Source organism: Maniola jurtina, chromosome 12, assembly GCF_905333055.1.
Source record: "Maniola jurtina chromosome 12, ilManJurt1.1, whole genome shotgun sequence".
Taxonomy (NCBI): domain Eukaryota; kingdom Metazoa; phylum Arthropoda; class Insecta; order Lepidoptera; family Nymphalidae; genus Maniola; species Maniola jurtina.
Window position 1 is genome coordinate 12,052,525 of NC_060040.1, and position 16,687 is coordinate 12,069,211.

The 16,687-nt window shown below is 36.1% G+C and overlaps 2 protein-coding genes across 5 annotated transcripts; one reads left to right on the top strand and one right to left on the bottom strand.

The window, feature by feature from the left end:
• The first annotated feature begins 126 nt into the window (after positions 1 to 126).
• Positions 127 to 8,639, top strand: LOC123870306 (probable E3 SUMO-protein ligase RNF212). Of its 4 annotated transcripts, none has more exons than XM_045913546.1 (8): positions 127 to 326; positions 415 to 479; positions 572 to 691; positions 2,739 to 2,868; positions 4,001 to 4,110; positions 5,754 to 5,831; positions 6,351 to 6,415; positions 8,513 to 8,639. In XM_045913546.1, the coding sequence occupies exons 1-8, from the start codon at positions 221 to 223 to the stop codon at positions 8,628 to 8,630; spliced, it is 792 nt and encodes a 263-aa protein (XP_045769502.1). In that variant the 5' UTR covers positions 127 to 220; the 3' UTR covers positions 8,631 to 8,639. The 4 variants fall into 4 exon arrangements, with proteins under 4 accessions (XP_045769502.1, XP_045769504.1, XP_045769503.1 ...); XM_045913548.1 differs by having other exon boundaries at positions 6,351 to 6,447; positions 8,513 to 8,569; XM_045913547.1 differs by lacking the exon at positions 5,754 to 5,831.
• Positions 8,640 to 10,256: 1,617 nt separating this feature from the next.
• On the bottom strand, positions 10,257 to 16,201 carry LOC123870300 (suprabasin-like). The gene is made up of 3 exons (XM_045913540.1): positions 14,797 to 16,201; positions 14,384 to 14,676; positions 10,257 to 10,479 (listed from the first exon to the last, which is right to left on the bottom strand). Exons 1-3 carry the CDS (start codon positions 15,593 to 15,595, stop codon positions 10,339 to 10,341), a joined length of 1,233 nt encoding a protein of 410 aa, XP_045769496.1. The 5' UTR covers positions 15,596 to 16,201; the 3' UTR covers positions 10,257 to 10,338.
• Between the last annotated feature and the right edge of the window lie 486 nt (positions 16,202 to 16,687).

Genomic DNA, 16,687 nt, shown 5'->3' on the forward strand with positions numbered 1-16,687 from the left:
TACAAAATGTTTACATTACTAAAGTAAAATTATAGTAAACGTTCATATAAAGAACTTCTAAAATATATTGTAAAAAGTTCCACTATAAAAAACCTACGGCAAAAAAAAAAAGTAAAATGTCGGAACTTGTTAAATCACAATGATTTATTCAGTAACATTAAAACAAAAACATGACATTATTGAAAAACTTAATTAGATTTTTGTTTATTTCAAATTAAAAATGGATTGGATTCATTGCAATAATTGTATTACTCAATTAGAACCCGGAATAACTCTTCATTTAACGTCATGTGGTCATATGTTTTGCAACAATTGCCTGAACAATGGTGTGTTTAGTTTTGATGTTTGATAATTGCATTTTGATTAATACTACTATAAGTAGTATTATTTATTTTGAAGAAATTTTCATTTTAGGTTTGAAAGAAGGCATTTGTCTTGTTTGCAAAGTACCATGTTCTATTATGAAACTGGCCCCGGACGTAAGTACGCAGCTAAGTACTAGATTTTTGAGAGAAACAATAATTTTAATAAAGTTTAAATACTTTTGATACTTAAATTATTATTTTTGCAGATGAATCAAGAAATTCAAGATTATTTTACAGATCCCGATGATTTATTGAAAAAATGCTGTGAAGTTTTAGAATTTCAAAGACGGCATAGACGCCGCTTACTTTCTTATTTGTTACAATCGGTAAGTAAGTAGGTACTTACTCGTAAGTATAGCTTAAATAATATTTTAATAGTTTAGGGCCAGCGCAGACGGGCGGATAGTCCTCGGCTTGGAATCGGCAGAAAATCAATGAGTAAATGTTGCTACAAAATAATATGTATGACACATATTCGGCCTCAAGATCTTGTTAGTTGTTTGACGTTGTATTATTATGTATGTACATAGAATTAACTTATTTGGGACGTAAACGAAGCGTATTTAACTACGCCGCCAGTGTTAGGGTGAAGGTTCCTTTGACAGTTACAAACCGCGGTCTTTTAGGGCTCGGCCTTTGAAACACACAGTTTGTAAACGGGTGTAAGTTTGAACAAAATTCGTTTAGTGTTAGGCTTAGTATAGAATGTACATCCAGACGAAAGTGTGGAACACATATACACAGTGTTAAAAATGTGAACACCAGAGAGTTAGCCATATAGCGGAACATACCACAATTCGGGTACGACTCATTATACCTATACGGTTCGATAAGGCTTCCATATTATCCTGAGAAAAGTGTAGTACCGCGAATGATACGGGTAGCGATGAAATTAGCCGCCACGTGAATTTAAATCGTTACAATGGATGGATGCTACTCTCGTGGGACAGGACACCATTAGCTCCCATTGCCTGGATTTCCACCACCGATGAAGATCAGCACGAACTGCCGGGAGATGATTTGTAGCCATCTGATGGAAGGAAATCATACCTATAACTAGAAGAATTTTTAATTGATATGTGTGTGGAAGGAAAAAAGACGAGAGGAAGACCAAGATAGGATGAATGTGTGGCACGGCACGTATAGATGTTTCCAATACATGACATATTGCAATTATACTTATAACAGTTTAAAAATATTTTTTTATAAAATTAGCAAAGTCACGTTGTTTGTTAGGTGAGCAGTACATGTTCAATGAAGGTTACTTCCTGGATACTTCCCATTCAATTGTATATTATGTTACGATATTTTTAATATATAAGCTTAAGGTTAATTTTGGAAATATATGCCATGAACCGAAAGAAGAAGCGAGCCGTCATTACCACCGCCCATGGGCCATGACCATTTGCAGCACCAGAAGAACCAGAAGAAGCTCTTGTAGGAAGTTCCACACACCTCCGTCTGTGCCGCCTGAATCCTACGACTCTCTACGACCGTTTGTCGTGAGGGTTCAAGAAAACATTACAGAACTCATATTTCCTTATATCTTGTGAAAGATAATATATCTGGAGAAGAGCATAATAGAAGTTACTTTGTAGAAGCTTCCTTTCTTCTAACATTTGGACCTGTGTGTAAGAATGCTAGAGCTAGCAGTGTAATAGAACCTCAGACAATCTAAAATTTTCAGGTAAACGTACTCCAGGTAGCATCCCCCAAAACGTAATTAACTCAACCTAATTAACACCCTACCCTTTTGCGCTCAAAGTTTGTTATGTCCGCTCTTTATTAAATTCCTACTTGCGCGATAAAAGAAAATGTTTTTCACAATTTGTCTGCAGGATTCAGGAGATTATTAATGTCGTAATCGTGTTAATCAGAGAACATTGTAGTAATTTATGTTTTAAAAGGCATTAGGTTATTATCAATAAATAATTAATATTTGCGCTCCAAATGCACCACTATACGCTTATAAAAAACATGCTTTGTGTTCGTAAAGAAATCGTTCAAGTGAGGCCAAGGGTTCCGTACCATCGGTCGTATACGCATTCAACACTTTTTAATTTTTTTAATTTTCATGGCGGCCATATTTGAAATTTTATTATATTTTGGTGTTATAGCGGCAATAGAAATACATATATATTCTATTAATATTTCAACTCTCTACCTATTACGGCTCACGAAATACAGCCCGCTGACAGACAGACGGATGGACGGACAGCAGAGTCTTAGTAATAGGGTTTCGTTGGTATACTTCGGGTATGGAACCTTTAAAACCACCACCGCCTAGAACGCTTATGCATCCACTACTGGAGTAGTTGCAGATGCGTAGAGCGCAATCGGAGCGCAAACATAGTGGAATAAATTGTATTTCAGACGAAGAAGTTCTACGCCGCAAGGACGGAGCTGAAACGGATGACGGAGCTCTGTCAGAAACAGCACAAACAAATAAAAGAGTACCAAAAGATGTTTAAGAGAATGGAGACCCAGAACTCTACACTGCCAAGTAAGGAAACATTGTCTACAGAGAATTTTAGCCCCGTAACTTCTTATACAACACCAATTATTTATTATTAGCCTACAAAGCTTTCAAATTTGCACTAGTACGGGAATATAATGGCCGCCACACGAAACAGCTGTTTCGTTATCCTAGAGGCCTCGACTACAATTTTCATCATGTCAAACTATTTCCGAATTCTCCCCCTTATTTCCGGAGCCTTAAATTTTGAAAATAATGTGGAAAACATTTCCTTACTTATAGACTAGAAAACTCATTAGAAGTCTATGGTCTTAAAATAACATAATATTGTGTGTACTGTGTAGGAACTTACATATTTATCGTACTAAGTACTTACAGAACCCTTTCCACGCGAGTTCAACTCCCATTGTCCGGTTTTTGTAATGTGAATTTCAAATTGGAAAACTCTCGCTCATACGAAAAGCATTTTTTGTGATACCCTTATAATAAATTTATAATTAGTTTTCAGAACAAAATCCCAGGTCGCCGTTAATTTGTCCCTCATCTTTATTCATACGAAAATCCTCTAAAAAGCGGCCGGTCAAAAGCACTCGTTTTTAATTAGACGGCCCGGGCATATTAAATGGCTGACAGTTTGCATGCCGGACTCTGGTACCTATGTTATTTTTATGAAATCTGCCTTTTGGGGATTCCTAAGCGAAATGTTATGTAATGGATGACTTTAGGAAAATGAAAATGGGGTGATGGTGCGAGCTTAACGCGCAGCTTTTGTCCAGGGGTAACTAGGGGTAGACTTTACATTGTTACTGAAAAATCGTATTGATTGCGGTTGCAGGTTTGATTGCCTTTATCGGCAATTGAACCTGCGACCTCTTGCTTATAAGATCACAGCGGTCGCCATTTTACCAGAGAGTTCTTTAAAATAAGGTTAGTGAAGATGGTATGAACAACATACCCTTCCCATTCTGAGAGGAAACCCGTGCATAGTACCGCCGTATGTAGTATACCGCCGAACCGAAGGGTTGACATAATGATGATGAAAACACGACTAGACTTTCCGTTTCCTTTGTGCAGAGATTATATTTACTAGGCGTCAAATCCCACATTCGATTAATTCGTCGAATAACAATGATAACGATTTTTTTTTTTATATATACAGGACAAACGTCGCCATTCAACGTGCCAATTTCCCCGGGCAACAATATCTCTCCCGGATACATCCAGTCAACGCCTACCTATAAGCGACCGGCCAAAAGCACTCCGTATAGCGTAAGATCAACATTTTTCTTATCAGTATCATGATATACCTACCAGTCCATACATAATTAGTAATACTATATAATTTATATACCTAGATAAATCTCGATTACTTATTAAACTAACTGCATTGAACCTTTTGAAACCTAACGATAAGCCCGCACTACGAATTTTCATCGCGCAATTCTTCCCGCAAAATTCTGTGAAAGTATGAAAATGTATGTACACGTGAAAAAAACGAATTTCCATGACACAGAATTCTAAGGAAAAAATCGCGCGGTGAATTTTCGCAATCGGGCTTGCTCTAAATCTGCACAGATCGTGGACTAAGTCGCGAGCAAAAGCCTGTCTCTGTAATAAAACCCCTACGAATATTACCTATGCGAAAGTGTGTTTATTTATTGGTTTGTCCTTCAATCAAGCTGCAACGGATTGATTTGATTTTTTTGCATCATAACTGAAAACCTGGATAGTGAAATAGGCTAATTTTTATATTAGTAAATTAGAGAGTTTCTATGACATTTTAAACTCGCGACAGTAAAAAATTCGCGGACATCATTAGGTATAGTATAACTGTAGTATACTTACCTATTATTTATACTCACTCGTATGAATCTATGTTCTATAGGCAATTCAAAATTTTTATGTCTGACCCTGTAGTATTTCAAACTAATCGGAGACCAGTTATGTTTTTCCTGTTTCCTATAGGTCACTTCTTTGTAGTAATAAAAATAATTACGAAGTTATATTTGGATATTGTACCGATAGATAAAAATTTGTTTACATGGACATTAGAACGGGTCTCTCCCCCCTTATCGCTTAACCCTAAAGTTTAAAAGGTGATGAACCATGTTTAGGGGATTCCCAATAGTATAAAATCGTTCCCGATAAAATTATCCTTAACTCAACACTCGGACATGATAAAAGGGAGCAGAGGCAAAAGAAGGGATAAAAAGAGAATTTTGGTTGATCCACATTTTAATATTACAAAATCGAACTTTCGAAAATAAAACTTATACTTACTTAGAAATTAGTAATCGGAAATTTTGTACAGTTTACGGAGACGAGTTTTTGAAAGTACAATAAAACCCGTAAAGGGAATGTTCAAGCTTGATATTCCCTATTGGAAAATTCATGGAACGAGGGACTACCACTTGCTTTTACGTTTTTTGAATAATGCTATACAAAAAAAATATGTGGAAAATCTAAGTACCTAACGTATTGCGAGCTGCCATGCTTATCTTATTATAGGGTTCCGTACGTCCGAATAAAAAACAGAACCTTATAGGATCACTCGTGTGTCTGTCTGTCTACCCGTCTGTCATAACCAGTTTGCGCTGAATGTACTGGACCGATTAAGTTGGATACATACTTAGGTACATGATTTTCTGTGACCCAAACCCGAAAATTTTACGTAAACAAATGAATTTTAAGTATGGGGGTCATTTTTAGGAAAATTATAAGTAAAAAAAAAATTGCAAACTTTACCATGCGACATATCAAATAAAAGGGTTTGTTGTGAAATGTGCAGTCCTATGATTTGTTGTCACGACATTTATATTATAGCTACTAGTAATATTCAGAATACTATAATAATCTAAGTACTTATGTATATCTACCAATTGCAATACAATATTTTGATATTGTTAACCTAGCAACCGTATCAGACGAACCTGATGACCCCGACGCGTTTAATCATGCCTCGGTTTGGCAACACGAGCGCGCACAGTCAGGTATATTATAACAGTCACAAAATCATTTCTTCTCTTCTTTTCATCATCATCATCATTATCATCGTCAAGAGTGAATAGACATCTTGTAGACAAGCTCGCTCCATGATGCAGCCTCTTGCCAGCAGGTCTGATTGCAGCCAAGCGCTAATCTCGTACAGATTCAAAAAAACCTATATCCACGTGGACGAATTTGCGGGCATCATAGGCAGCAGCTGATAACTTACATGCCGAAACGGATATTTATGCTACTTTCTATCCCAAAGAGTTCCTACGGGATTTTCAAAGAATCTAAACCCACACGGATGAAGTTTATTTTGGTCAGTCAGGCGAAAAAATTTAAACTGTTTTTTTTTTTAATTTTAACTAAGTACATATACTTAGAGGAATTTGGTCAAAACTATTGGATCGTTTTTGATGTGGTTTTTTAAATCGCACAGAAATCTAATTGTTCTCGTCAGCTTTAGAATAAGAAAAGATCGTTTTAAGTTGCCTTAAGTATTTATTTTTCCCAATTTTCAGAAGTCAAACAACTCTAACAAGATCTCTTCGACGGTGTTCACTCCGCCTGCGCCTGAGTCGGCCGGGTACTCCTACTTTTTAAAGAACCTGTAAAATGGTATTGCAAGCGTCGAAATTACGCTTGCGATTGCTCTGCGAAATACATTTTTAACCTTTACACGACTTGATTTTTGACATAAAAATAAATGCTGTACTAGAATTCACTGGCTACATATATGCAGCGCTTCTTATTAAGGTGCATGACACGGGTGTTCAGTTTAAGAAATTAGTCAAAATAATGAGTTTGACAAGAGTTACTCACAAATAAGTCGATACTATAACTAATTTTTTAAACTGGACCCTTTCAAGTAAAGATTTTTATAGAAACCTGTGAGGATGACACTGCCATTGGCGCAATTAAATGATATAAGCCTACTTTGTCGTATTAATTTACAAATTGCGAAAATCCAAATTAAATTTGTATTTCGTGGGCAGACCCGTGTCATGCACTTTAACATGTTCCAACGAACATCGGTGTCAATCGTAACTCCTGTCGATCGCAGTGTTGAGGGTTTTTTCTTGATAAAACTCAAACTAAGCTTCATTTACTTTGGCAAGAGAGTTCCTGAAAACTTTCTAAGAAGTTTACAAGAAATAACACTTATAATTTTTTGTCAATATTCGGGATGGCCATTTTGAAATTTTTATTATTTGGTGTTATACCGCACTAATAATAAATTCTGTAAAAATTTCTACTCCCTACCTATACGATGATACCTACTCGTATGTTCACGAGATACAGCCCGCTGACAGACGGACGTACAGACGGACAGCGGAGGCTTAGTGATATGGTCCCATTGGAAAGTAATGGAAATAAAAACATGGCAGCCGTGTAACTGTAGGGTATGAGCCTCACAAAACCCGGAACTTTGCTCCGTAAAATCTTTGCCCGTAAAGTTTATGTGCACTGGAAGTGTCGTAATTCGTACATTTCATGTTTTATTTCGAGTCAGTTGAAACTACGCGAGTCTTAGGGACATAGAGTTATCCTAGGGAGTAGAGCTGCCACATCTCATGTTTAACTGTTAGAATTTTTCAGAACTCTTTCTGTGAATCTTTTGTGCAGAATCTTTTTGGTAGAATTTCTCTTTAAAACTTTTGTTGAGTCCTTTGAGGATTTCATGAGCCAATACAATACTTTTCTAGAGTCAAAATTAACATTTTTGTAGAAAATGCGTTTTTTTTTTGCGTTTTAAGCGTTATACAGGGTGCTATTAGAATGCTAGCAAAAATGAAGGCAGGTGAATTAATGATTATTGAAAAGATAGGTACCATAAAAAATGCGATTTAAAAATAATTAAGAAAATCGTAAATTTTTAAATTTTGGAATGTATTGCAAATAAAACGCCTGACTGATGCTAGAGATCAACGAACGTTGCGAAAATAGGTGCCACAAGGTCATTGACTCCGAGTTTCGCGCGCTATACATTGAGGGTTTGAAAAATAATAACTAAAATTTCAAATATACCTAAGGTGTGTTATTGTATTGGATTGTGTTGAGGTAGTGTAATAATAGTGCTACATTTTCGCTAGCGTTCTAATTACATCCTGTATAACCGCACGAAGAAAACTAATGTTGACAGAAAATGGTTTTTTATAAAGGAGAGACAATTTAACGCTATGAGGTGCTCTAGCACCCCATGTAGGTAATCTAAAATCTATATGGCGTTCTGGACCACCCCATATCCAATGCACCCCACTGTACCCCACTATTGGTTACCCAAAGTAGTGTAAAGTTCTAGTTATGATTATACTTCACTTAAAATATTCGTGTTCAGAGATAGGTTAAATTGCATAGGTTCAAAATCCCATGCAATTTTTTCACTCTTGTGAATTCTCTTGTGAATCTGGAATTCTGATGTAATGTAAAATATTGAATTACTAAATGATGTCTGTGACTACGTCCAAGCGGATTTTGGTTTGTTAAAAATCTCGAGGGAACTTTTTTATTTTCCGGTTTATAAATCTTCTTAAATAAATAAATCTAAAGAACTCTGATTTAAAATGCAGAAGAATTCCGTTGCGTGTGGAATTCCGCACGGAGTTTACGACTAGATTTGTCTTTCGCTTTGTTCTTGGCTCACGATTCTGAACAAAAACTCAAGCAATTTTAATATTTTCAGGTTAATCACGAGTCAGGACTTATTTTTAAGTCAATCAAGCACGCAGTCAAATGATTCAACTCGCTCATGGAAGCGATCACCTATCACCGTACTGCAATGGGTGCGCCGAAAAATGTAATTTTTACGTTTCATTGAAGGAAATACTGATTTATGTTATTATTTAATTTTGTTGTACTTACCTATTTTTTTTTATTATAATTTTAATGTTGAGGCTTGGAAAAACATTACGCGTCGTCGATCGTACGATGGGAAGATGCGTTTTTGTCGCACGATGAATTCAAACATCTTCACAGTGTCGTAATTAAAACTCGCAAGCCATCGCGCGAGCACAGGCAATGTTTAATAACGATCGTAGGATGGGTTTGATCGTCCGATCATGAAATCACACTAATATTATAAAGGCGAAAGTTTGTATGCGTGTGTGTGTGTGTGTGTGTGTGTATGTTTATGTTTGTTACTCCTTCACGCAAAAACTACTGGACGGATTTGGCTGAAATTCAGAATGGAGATGGATAATATCCTGGATTAGCACATAGGCTATTTTTTATCCCGGAAAACCAAAGAGTTCCCACGGGATTTCGAAAAACCTAAATCCACGCGGACGAAGTCGCGGGCGTCAGCTAGTCAAATATAGGATCAAGTAGGAAAGGAGGTCAGTATACACAGGACAACCCTGTTGGAGCAACGTATGACCATTTGGATCGCACGACCAAAACGCATCGTGCCATCGTACGATTGTTGCCAACTAGACGACGACACCTTAGGATATTTTGGTAATATAACGAACTGAAGTTGTTCGTCAGCTCCCTTATTGATTTGCAAATTAACTGAGTCTCCGTATAGTATAACAATTTGGATTAATTTTGCATGTCTTCAATTAACATTTTCATATTCTTATTTTTGATAGCTGAAGTACCTATTACCTAATACGATAATTTTTTGTTTAGGGGCATTAGTTTGTAAATAAATTGTAGGCTAGTTTAATAAGCAATTATTTTATCAATTTGGTAAACAATAAATTTAATATTACGTATAAAACGTTTTATTTGATCATCCTTATATTTATCTATGAACTTATATGTACTAATATTATAAATTTTTTATTTATTTATTTTATTTTATTCTTTTTCAAATGGAAAAGTGTGTCCGTCTGTCTTTTTTAATTATAGGTAAGGGAAGATTGGTGCAAAATTTCAGGTTTCTAAGTCCAAGGGTTGATAACAGTCAGTGAGTCAGGATTTTTCCTTTTATTGTACTTACCTTTTACGACGGTACAGAACACTTCGTGGCGAGTCCGACTCGCACTTGACCGGTTTATGGTACTTATCTCTTTTCGTCGTGAAAAGGGATCACGACCCTCAGCAATGAGGTGTTTCCATTTACTGAGCTTTTGCTGAGGGTCGTGAATCGTGATCCTTCTCACGACGAAAACAGATTTCGCAAAATTAATAAATCATTTCATTTCATTTCATTTCAAGTACCATAAACCGGTCAAGTGCGAGTCGGACTCGCCACGAAGGGTTCTGTACAATCCTACAAGATTGTGTACTTTTAATGTTTTAATTTACGGGGCGGCCATTTTAAAAATTTCGATATAGCGGCAATAGTAAATTTCAACTCTATCAATAGATACCTTAATAAAGATCCTTAAGAGTTCATGAGATACCCGCTGATAAACGAATGGGTGGATGGACGGACAGCGGAGGCTTTAGGGTCCCGTTGACACATTTTTGAAAATCAAATGTTCAAAAACAAGATAACGAATTTATTGACCAAATATTCACGGTTGATATTTTGCAAGACTTCAATTTAAATGTATGATTTGACTAATGTATCGGCAGAATTCCTTTGTTATGTTGATAGCCGCCACTCGCTTCCTGGTGACCGTGTACTGCCTGAGCGCCCAGGTTGTTGAATTTCTCTAAGAGTTCTGTTCCCTCCTGATAGCCCTTCTGCAGGAACTCGCCCTGAGGAAGAAAAGAAAAATACATTATCTTTCTGTGAAAAATTCTACCATAGCATCCAGTCTCAACGAAGACCAACCTACTAGGCAGTGTGAACACAGGTGCACTCTCTATTCCCTCACTCATAAGGGCCGGGGCACATAGGGCGGAGCGCAGCGCAGAGCATTTTTCACAGTCAAAATATAATCGACGTCGTCCTCATTGAAATAATATCTAAAATCAATTGTGCATCCGTGCGGATACTCGCGCATCCGCGCGCAGTCCCGCGCGTGCTCGCGCATTCTCTGGTACAAATTCGCGTAATGTGTCACGCGATTAGATAACTTCACGGGCATGCTCTGCGCTGCGCTCCGCCATATGTGCGCCGGCCCTAATTGAACGATTTAGACGGCAACCGTCTTGACCAGAGACCGCTTTTATAACAATTAGCTTTAAATTTACTCGCACAGCACAGAAATCATATTAAAAACTGTGAATTATTTTAAGTTAAAAAATTAATTCAAGACATTTATTATAAAAAATCAGGTACATATCTAAACGATAAGGAGAGTATTTTATTTATATTAGAAAATATTGTCACTATCATCGTGGATACTAAAATATTTGAATCCGAACAAATGAAAACCGCAAGCAACGATTGAATTTTATAGCGCGGTCGGCCTTCGGTATAAAATAGCATAGTTTCAGTTTGTTTGGCTATTGTTTATTGTTTTATTCAATTTACAAACTAAGATCGCCAAGAAAAATTGTACCCGAGGGAATTATTACCTACCTGTTTCAGTAAAGTATTCAATGCTTGTAAATATACAAGTTGGTACAATTTTAACTTTAACTTGATATAATTTTAAATAAAACTTTGAACAAAAACCAAATGAAACACTACGCCACTTATATTATTTTAAGTACCTATACCTATTAACCGCCTGGCTATCCAGCGTGGAAATGCAGCCAGTATTCTTGGCACCATTTCATGCGGGCATGATTTGCATAGTAATTAGATAGGCTAGCTTTAAGTTTTATTGTAATATTTTCAATTAAAAAAAAGTATTGAAACAAAGAGAATATAATATCTTCAGTTGTTTTATTACGCAAGCAAAGTACGTTTTTCTCACATTCTCAACTACCTAGGGGGCATTTCACGTCAAGCGGACAGCCAAAAAAAAGTGAGGTCGTGGATTTTGTTTATACTCTGGTCAGTTATACTTCTAGTAGACGTGGATATATACACACAATGTTTTTTTCCTATGATGCATTATTGCTGAGTTATGAGCTTTTAAAAATTTACTAAGAATGAAGTCCGTTATTTTTGGATGCTTATTATTTGTAACAATTCATTTGTAAAAAAAATTAAAAAGCATTTTTTATTATAGTTAAAAAGTTGAAATTTTTATTTTTTTTATCGAATTCTAAATTTAAATTTTTTAACGTATAGTAAACCGGAAGTGAACATTTCAAATCGATATTTGAGTAACTTGGCCAGAATAAAAATATTTTTTTTTTACCGTGAATTAAAGCTTACATGTACTTATTTTTCACCAAAAAAAATTGTAACGTGGAGTCTAATAGTTTAGGACTTAGAGCATATAGAATACATAGATATAACTATGAGCACTTTCTAAGCAGTCGGGTTTATGCACTAACATGCTAAAATACTACGCTATGAATAATTTATTCATTCATTCTAACATGAAATATACAAAAATAAAAGATTTTTTAAATAAAATGTAATCTATACTAATAAATAAAATTGGAGTGTCTGTCTGTAATTTCGAAATAACTACCACATATTAAGCTCATATGGTTATTTAAACGATACCATAACTGAATCACACGTTTTTAAAAATTTTGTCTGTCTGAACGGGCTAATCTTCGGAACGGCTGAACCCATTCTGACGGGATTTTCACAGACAAGTAGAGGATTGGCCAGGGAGTAACATAGGCTACTTTTTAACCGACTTTCAACAATGGAGGAGTTGTGTTTTTCTACCTATGTACATTGATATCTCCGAGATTTCTGAACCGATTTGCGTAATTTTTTTTAATCGATAAAGGAACTTTGCGACATTGTTCCATAAAAAATTTGGATTTCAACTCCTCAATCCAGATGCTGCAGGGGCCCCATCACTAAAGCTGGTGGGATTTGGAAACTGTCGGTTATAAATTGATATGGAAGGTATCTATAACAGGTAAACACTTTGGCTTTGACCTCGAGGACCCAATTCCTCAACCCTGATGCTGTAAGGAATTGCATTCCTAAATCCTGGTGATCCCTCGGGATTTTTAAAGGATCATCCGTTTAAATGTTTTTACGTGGTAGAGAAACACGTTGTATCCCGGGGATGGGCTATTACGGATAGACCACTTTTGTCCTGGGAAATCAAAAGTTCCCACAAGATTTGTTCGCCCTGACTAAGCAACCAATCAACTTGATTTTTAGCATAAAGATACTTGAAAGGACGCAGAGTAACATAGGCTACTTTTTATCATGGCAAGTCAGAGTTCCCACGGGATTTTTAAAAATCTAAATCCACGCGGACGAAGTCGCGGGCATCAGCTAGTTACAAAATAAAACACTCCATTTTAATTAATACTGTTTCAATCTCAATTAATAAAACCACTCTAAGTCCTAAACTATTAGACTCCACGTTACAATTTTTTTTGGTGAAAAATAAGTACATGTAAGCTTTAATTCACGGTAAAAAAAAAATATTTTTATTCTGGCCAAGTTACTCAAATATCGATTTGAAATGTTCACTTCCGGTTTACTATACGTTAAAAAATTTAAATTTAGAATTCGATAAAAAAAATAAAAATTTCAACTTTTTAACTATAATAAACAATGCTTTTTACTTTTTTTTACAAATGAATTGTCACAAATAATAAGCATCCAAAAATAACGGACTTCATTCTTAGTAAATTTTTAAAAGCTCATAACTCAGCAATAAAGCATCATACGAAAAAAACATTGTGTGTATATATCCACGTCTACTAGAAGTATAACTGACCAGAGTATAAACAAAATCCACGACCTCACTTTTTTTTGGCTGTCCGCTTGACGTGAAATGCCCCCTAGGTTATGAAAAACTAACAGTTTTGAAAGCGTTCATGTAGGTATGTTATTAGGTTAATGTTTAATGTTATAATTAACTTTGTATTTACTTTAGCTATACTTTAATCAACGAAATGATTTGTTAATAACAACACTTCAACAATTAATTACCTTATAAATAAAATTAAAAGATAAAAAATAGAATTTTGTTCTCAATTAAATTAATAGCGTTTGATACTTAAAATAGTTTCTATGTTGTTTTTGTTGCTTAAAAATACTACTTGGGTTTATTGAAAAGTTTGTTTTTAATTAAGAAGATATCAGCAACAAATGACTATGTCAAAACGAAACTTTGGCCACGACCGAAGAAATACAAAAGTGGAATTTTACAGTAGACTAAAGATCTTATAGAAACACTAGCTGACGCCCGCGACTACGTCCGCGTGGTTTTAGGTTTTTCGAAATCCCGTGGGAACTCTTTGGTTTCCCGGGATAAAAAGTAGCCTATGTGCTAATCCAGGATATTATCTATCTCCATTCCGAATTTCAGCCAAATCCGTCCAGTAGTTTTTACGTGAAAGAGTAACAAACATACACACACACACACACACACATACAAACTTTCGCCTTTATTTTTTCACCTTTCTCGGTAGGAACGGCATTCCGAACCAGTGGTAAATTATTTGACGATTCAAAAGCACTTGTAAAAGTTTATTTGAATAAAAATCTATTCTATTCTATTCTATTTATAATATTAGTGTGATAGATGTCTGCCCAATTGTGCGAAAATTCAGGATAGATAAGAATAGATAAATTATTAGGCTTCAAAGTGAAGATTTCTTAAATTAGAATGCTCACCTTGTTAGCTTTGGAATCGTCAATCTTTTCTTGCACAGCATGATGCCCTTCCTTGCCATGAGCATTTGCGTCAAGTACTTTTTCTTCATGTGCCCCTTTGAAACCTTGGTGAGCGTTTTCTCCAAAGGATCCAGCGTTATGTCCGGCAATCTTGTGGTCTGATTCGTCGTGGGCTTCGTCGTAAAATGTTTCAGATTTTTCTTCCTCGTTTTTGCTGCTAGATGACTTAAATCCCTTATGAACGTGTCCTTTTTTGTGACTTTTAGCTTTTTTAAGCTCCTCTTCATTTGCACCTGAAAAGAAGCACACGAATTAAGTTCAATTGTTTATCATTGCCCGATAATAATAATAATTATGTCCTTAGATGTATTTACTCGTATATTTGCACTTAGAGAAATTAAAAATTTACTCACCGTGCTTATCAATTTTCTGTCCACCTTCGTAAAACTTCTCATCCCCAGCAGCCTTTTTCTTAGCCTCTTCATCTTTGTAAAAACTCGATTCACCCTTTTCTGCCTTTGCCGCTGCAGCGGCTTGCTGGAATCCTTCTTGACCATGTTTAGCTTCTTCACCGGCTTTCTTTTCAATTTTCTCTATATTGGCATCCGCCCCTTTTTTTTCTTCAACGTCATAAGCTTTTTTGTCTACATAACCACCGCCAACTTGGGAGCCTAAAACTGGATGATAAAACAGACCATTTCCAAAACCGATTCCTCCAACGCCAATACTTCCCAAAGCGGGATTTATAAGACTTACACCACCAGGGCCGATTACACCACCAGGACCGATTCCACCCGTACCAACTCCACCGATACCAACACCACCAATTCCACTTCCTATTCCACCTAGTCTTGCTCCTGCACCAACGCCCAATCCACCAAGACCAATACCTAAGCCTTGGCCAATGCCATATCCACCTAAGCCAATTCCTCCTAACCCTAATCCTTGGCCAATACCAATCCCGCTCACACCCGACACAGTATTCAAAGCTGTTGACGCTGCTACGTTGATTTTCTCCTGTTCTTGTGGATAGTCTTCACTTTCTTCCACTTCATAAGAGTCCGATAGTGGCAACCCGAATTTTCGGTCAATTGGCATTGAACCCAAACGTTCCTTCACGTAATCGAATGGGGTCTTCTCATTATTTATTTCAACTTTAATCCCTTGCGTTCCCATCAACGCAAGGATGAGTATAAAAACTAACTTTAACATCTTACTGATGTAATTGTCACCAATGTCGTGCAACTAATGTCATTTTGGGATTGCACAGTTTATTTATAGTTCCTTCGATCCAGTGGAACGAAGCAGTGGCTTTGTCGCGCGATAGTTTTCACGGGGTATGGGAGTCCGTGCCAGGTCGTTTCCTTCCTGTGTAATTGTCTTAACTGGTTCTAATGAGAACGCTACTGTCAACTACAATAAGCCAGCCGGAGACCTTGCTTTCCAGTTCATTGGAGCCGGCAGTGGGGCGTTTACGCAACCCATTACGGGTGATAAGTTTTCTCGAAGAATATTATTTATCGAGAATGCGAGCGCTATTGTAACGCCGTTTTCACAGTCATTCAATTAAGTTACGTATGCAATCTGGTATGATTTGCAAATATTAATATACCTCTACGGGTGCTTGGCGTTAACTTTAAACGAGATATTACTGTAATAGTCTTTCTAGCACCGTTATCCACAGCTGTAGAAACCATGAAATTGATACTCGAATAATTCGTTCCAAAATAATTTTCTGGTAATTTGTCTTAGACCTAATTACTGTTTGTCTTAATAGCTTATTTTGGAATTAATTAAACAATTTTACGGCTGTTAAATTTCTCTATAATATTATGGCCTCGCATTTCAAAGTAAACGATTTCACGATGATTTCACGTCATTGTTTTGTTATGCCAAAAATATATGTCGAGGGCTCAAATAAAGGTTACTTACTACTTATAAGTTTTTGATTCCAATATTTTACCTAAAACTCTTTGGATTTATTACGTGATATTTTGATGACCTCTAGCTCAGTAATGTAAACATTATCTGTCTTGTAAACAGTTAGGTAATTAAATCAATTTTGAAAGTAAAATTTGAATTTTTCGGGTTGCAGCTAGTAGGCACTCAACCAGGAAAACCATCTATCTTCGAACTGTGGATAGTTACTGTAGGTTTTGGCAATGTTATTATGTTAAGTTTACCAATAAAATTCCAGTTTTAGATAAACACTATTACTTTTATCATGTTGCTTAAAACCTGCATATTTACTACTAAGTATTTTGATTGTTTAGAAGTCAAAACACATAAGGACCTAATCATTTA

Excerpts from the sequence above, each read along its gene's own strand:
- LOC123870300 (XM_045913540.1), bottom strand. The coding sequence starts at position 15,595 with ATGTTAAAGTTAGTTTTTATACTCATCCTTGCGTTGATGGGAACGCAA. Across the intron at positions 14,677-14,796 it reads ACAGAAAATTGATAAGCACG|GTGCAAATGAAGAGGAGCTT; the intron begins GTGAGTAAATTT and ends GCTTCTTTTCAG. Across the intron at positions 10,480-14,383 it reads ACGATTCCAAAGCTAACAAG|GGCGAGTTCCTGCAGAAGGG; the intron begins GTGAGCATTCTA and ends TTTCTTCCTCAG.
- LOC123870306 (XM_045913546.1), top strand. The coding sequence starts at position 221 with ATGGATTGGATTCATTGCAATAATTGTATTACTCAATTAGAACCCGGA. Across the intron at positions 327-414 it reads CAACAATTGCCTGAACAATG|GTTTGAAAGAAGGCATTTGT; the intron begins GTGTGTTTAGTT and ends TTTTCATTTTAG. Across the intron at positions 2,869-4,000 it reads CCAGAACTCTACACTGCCAA|GACAAACGTCGCCATTCAAC; the intron begins GTAAGGAAACAT and ends TTATATATACAG.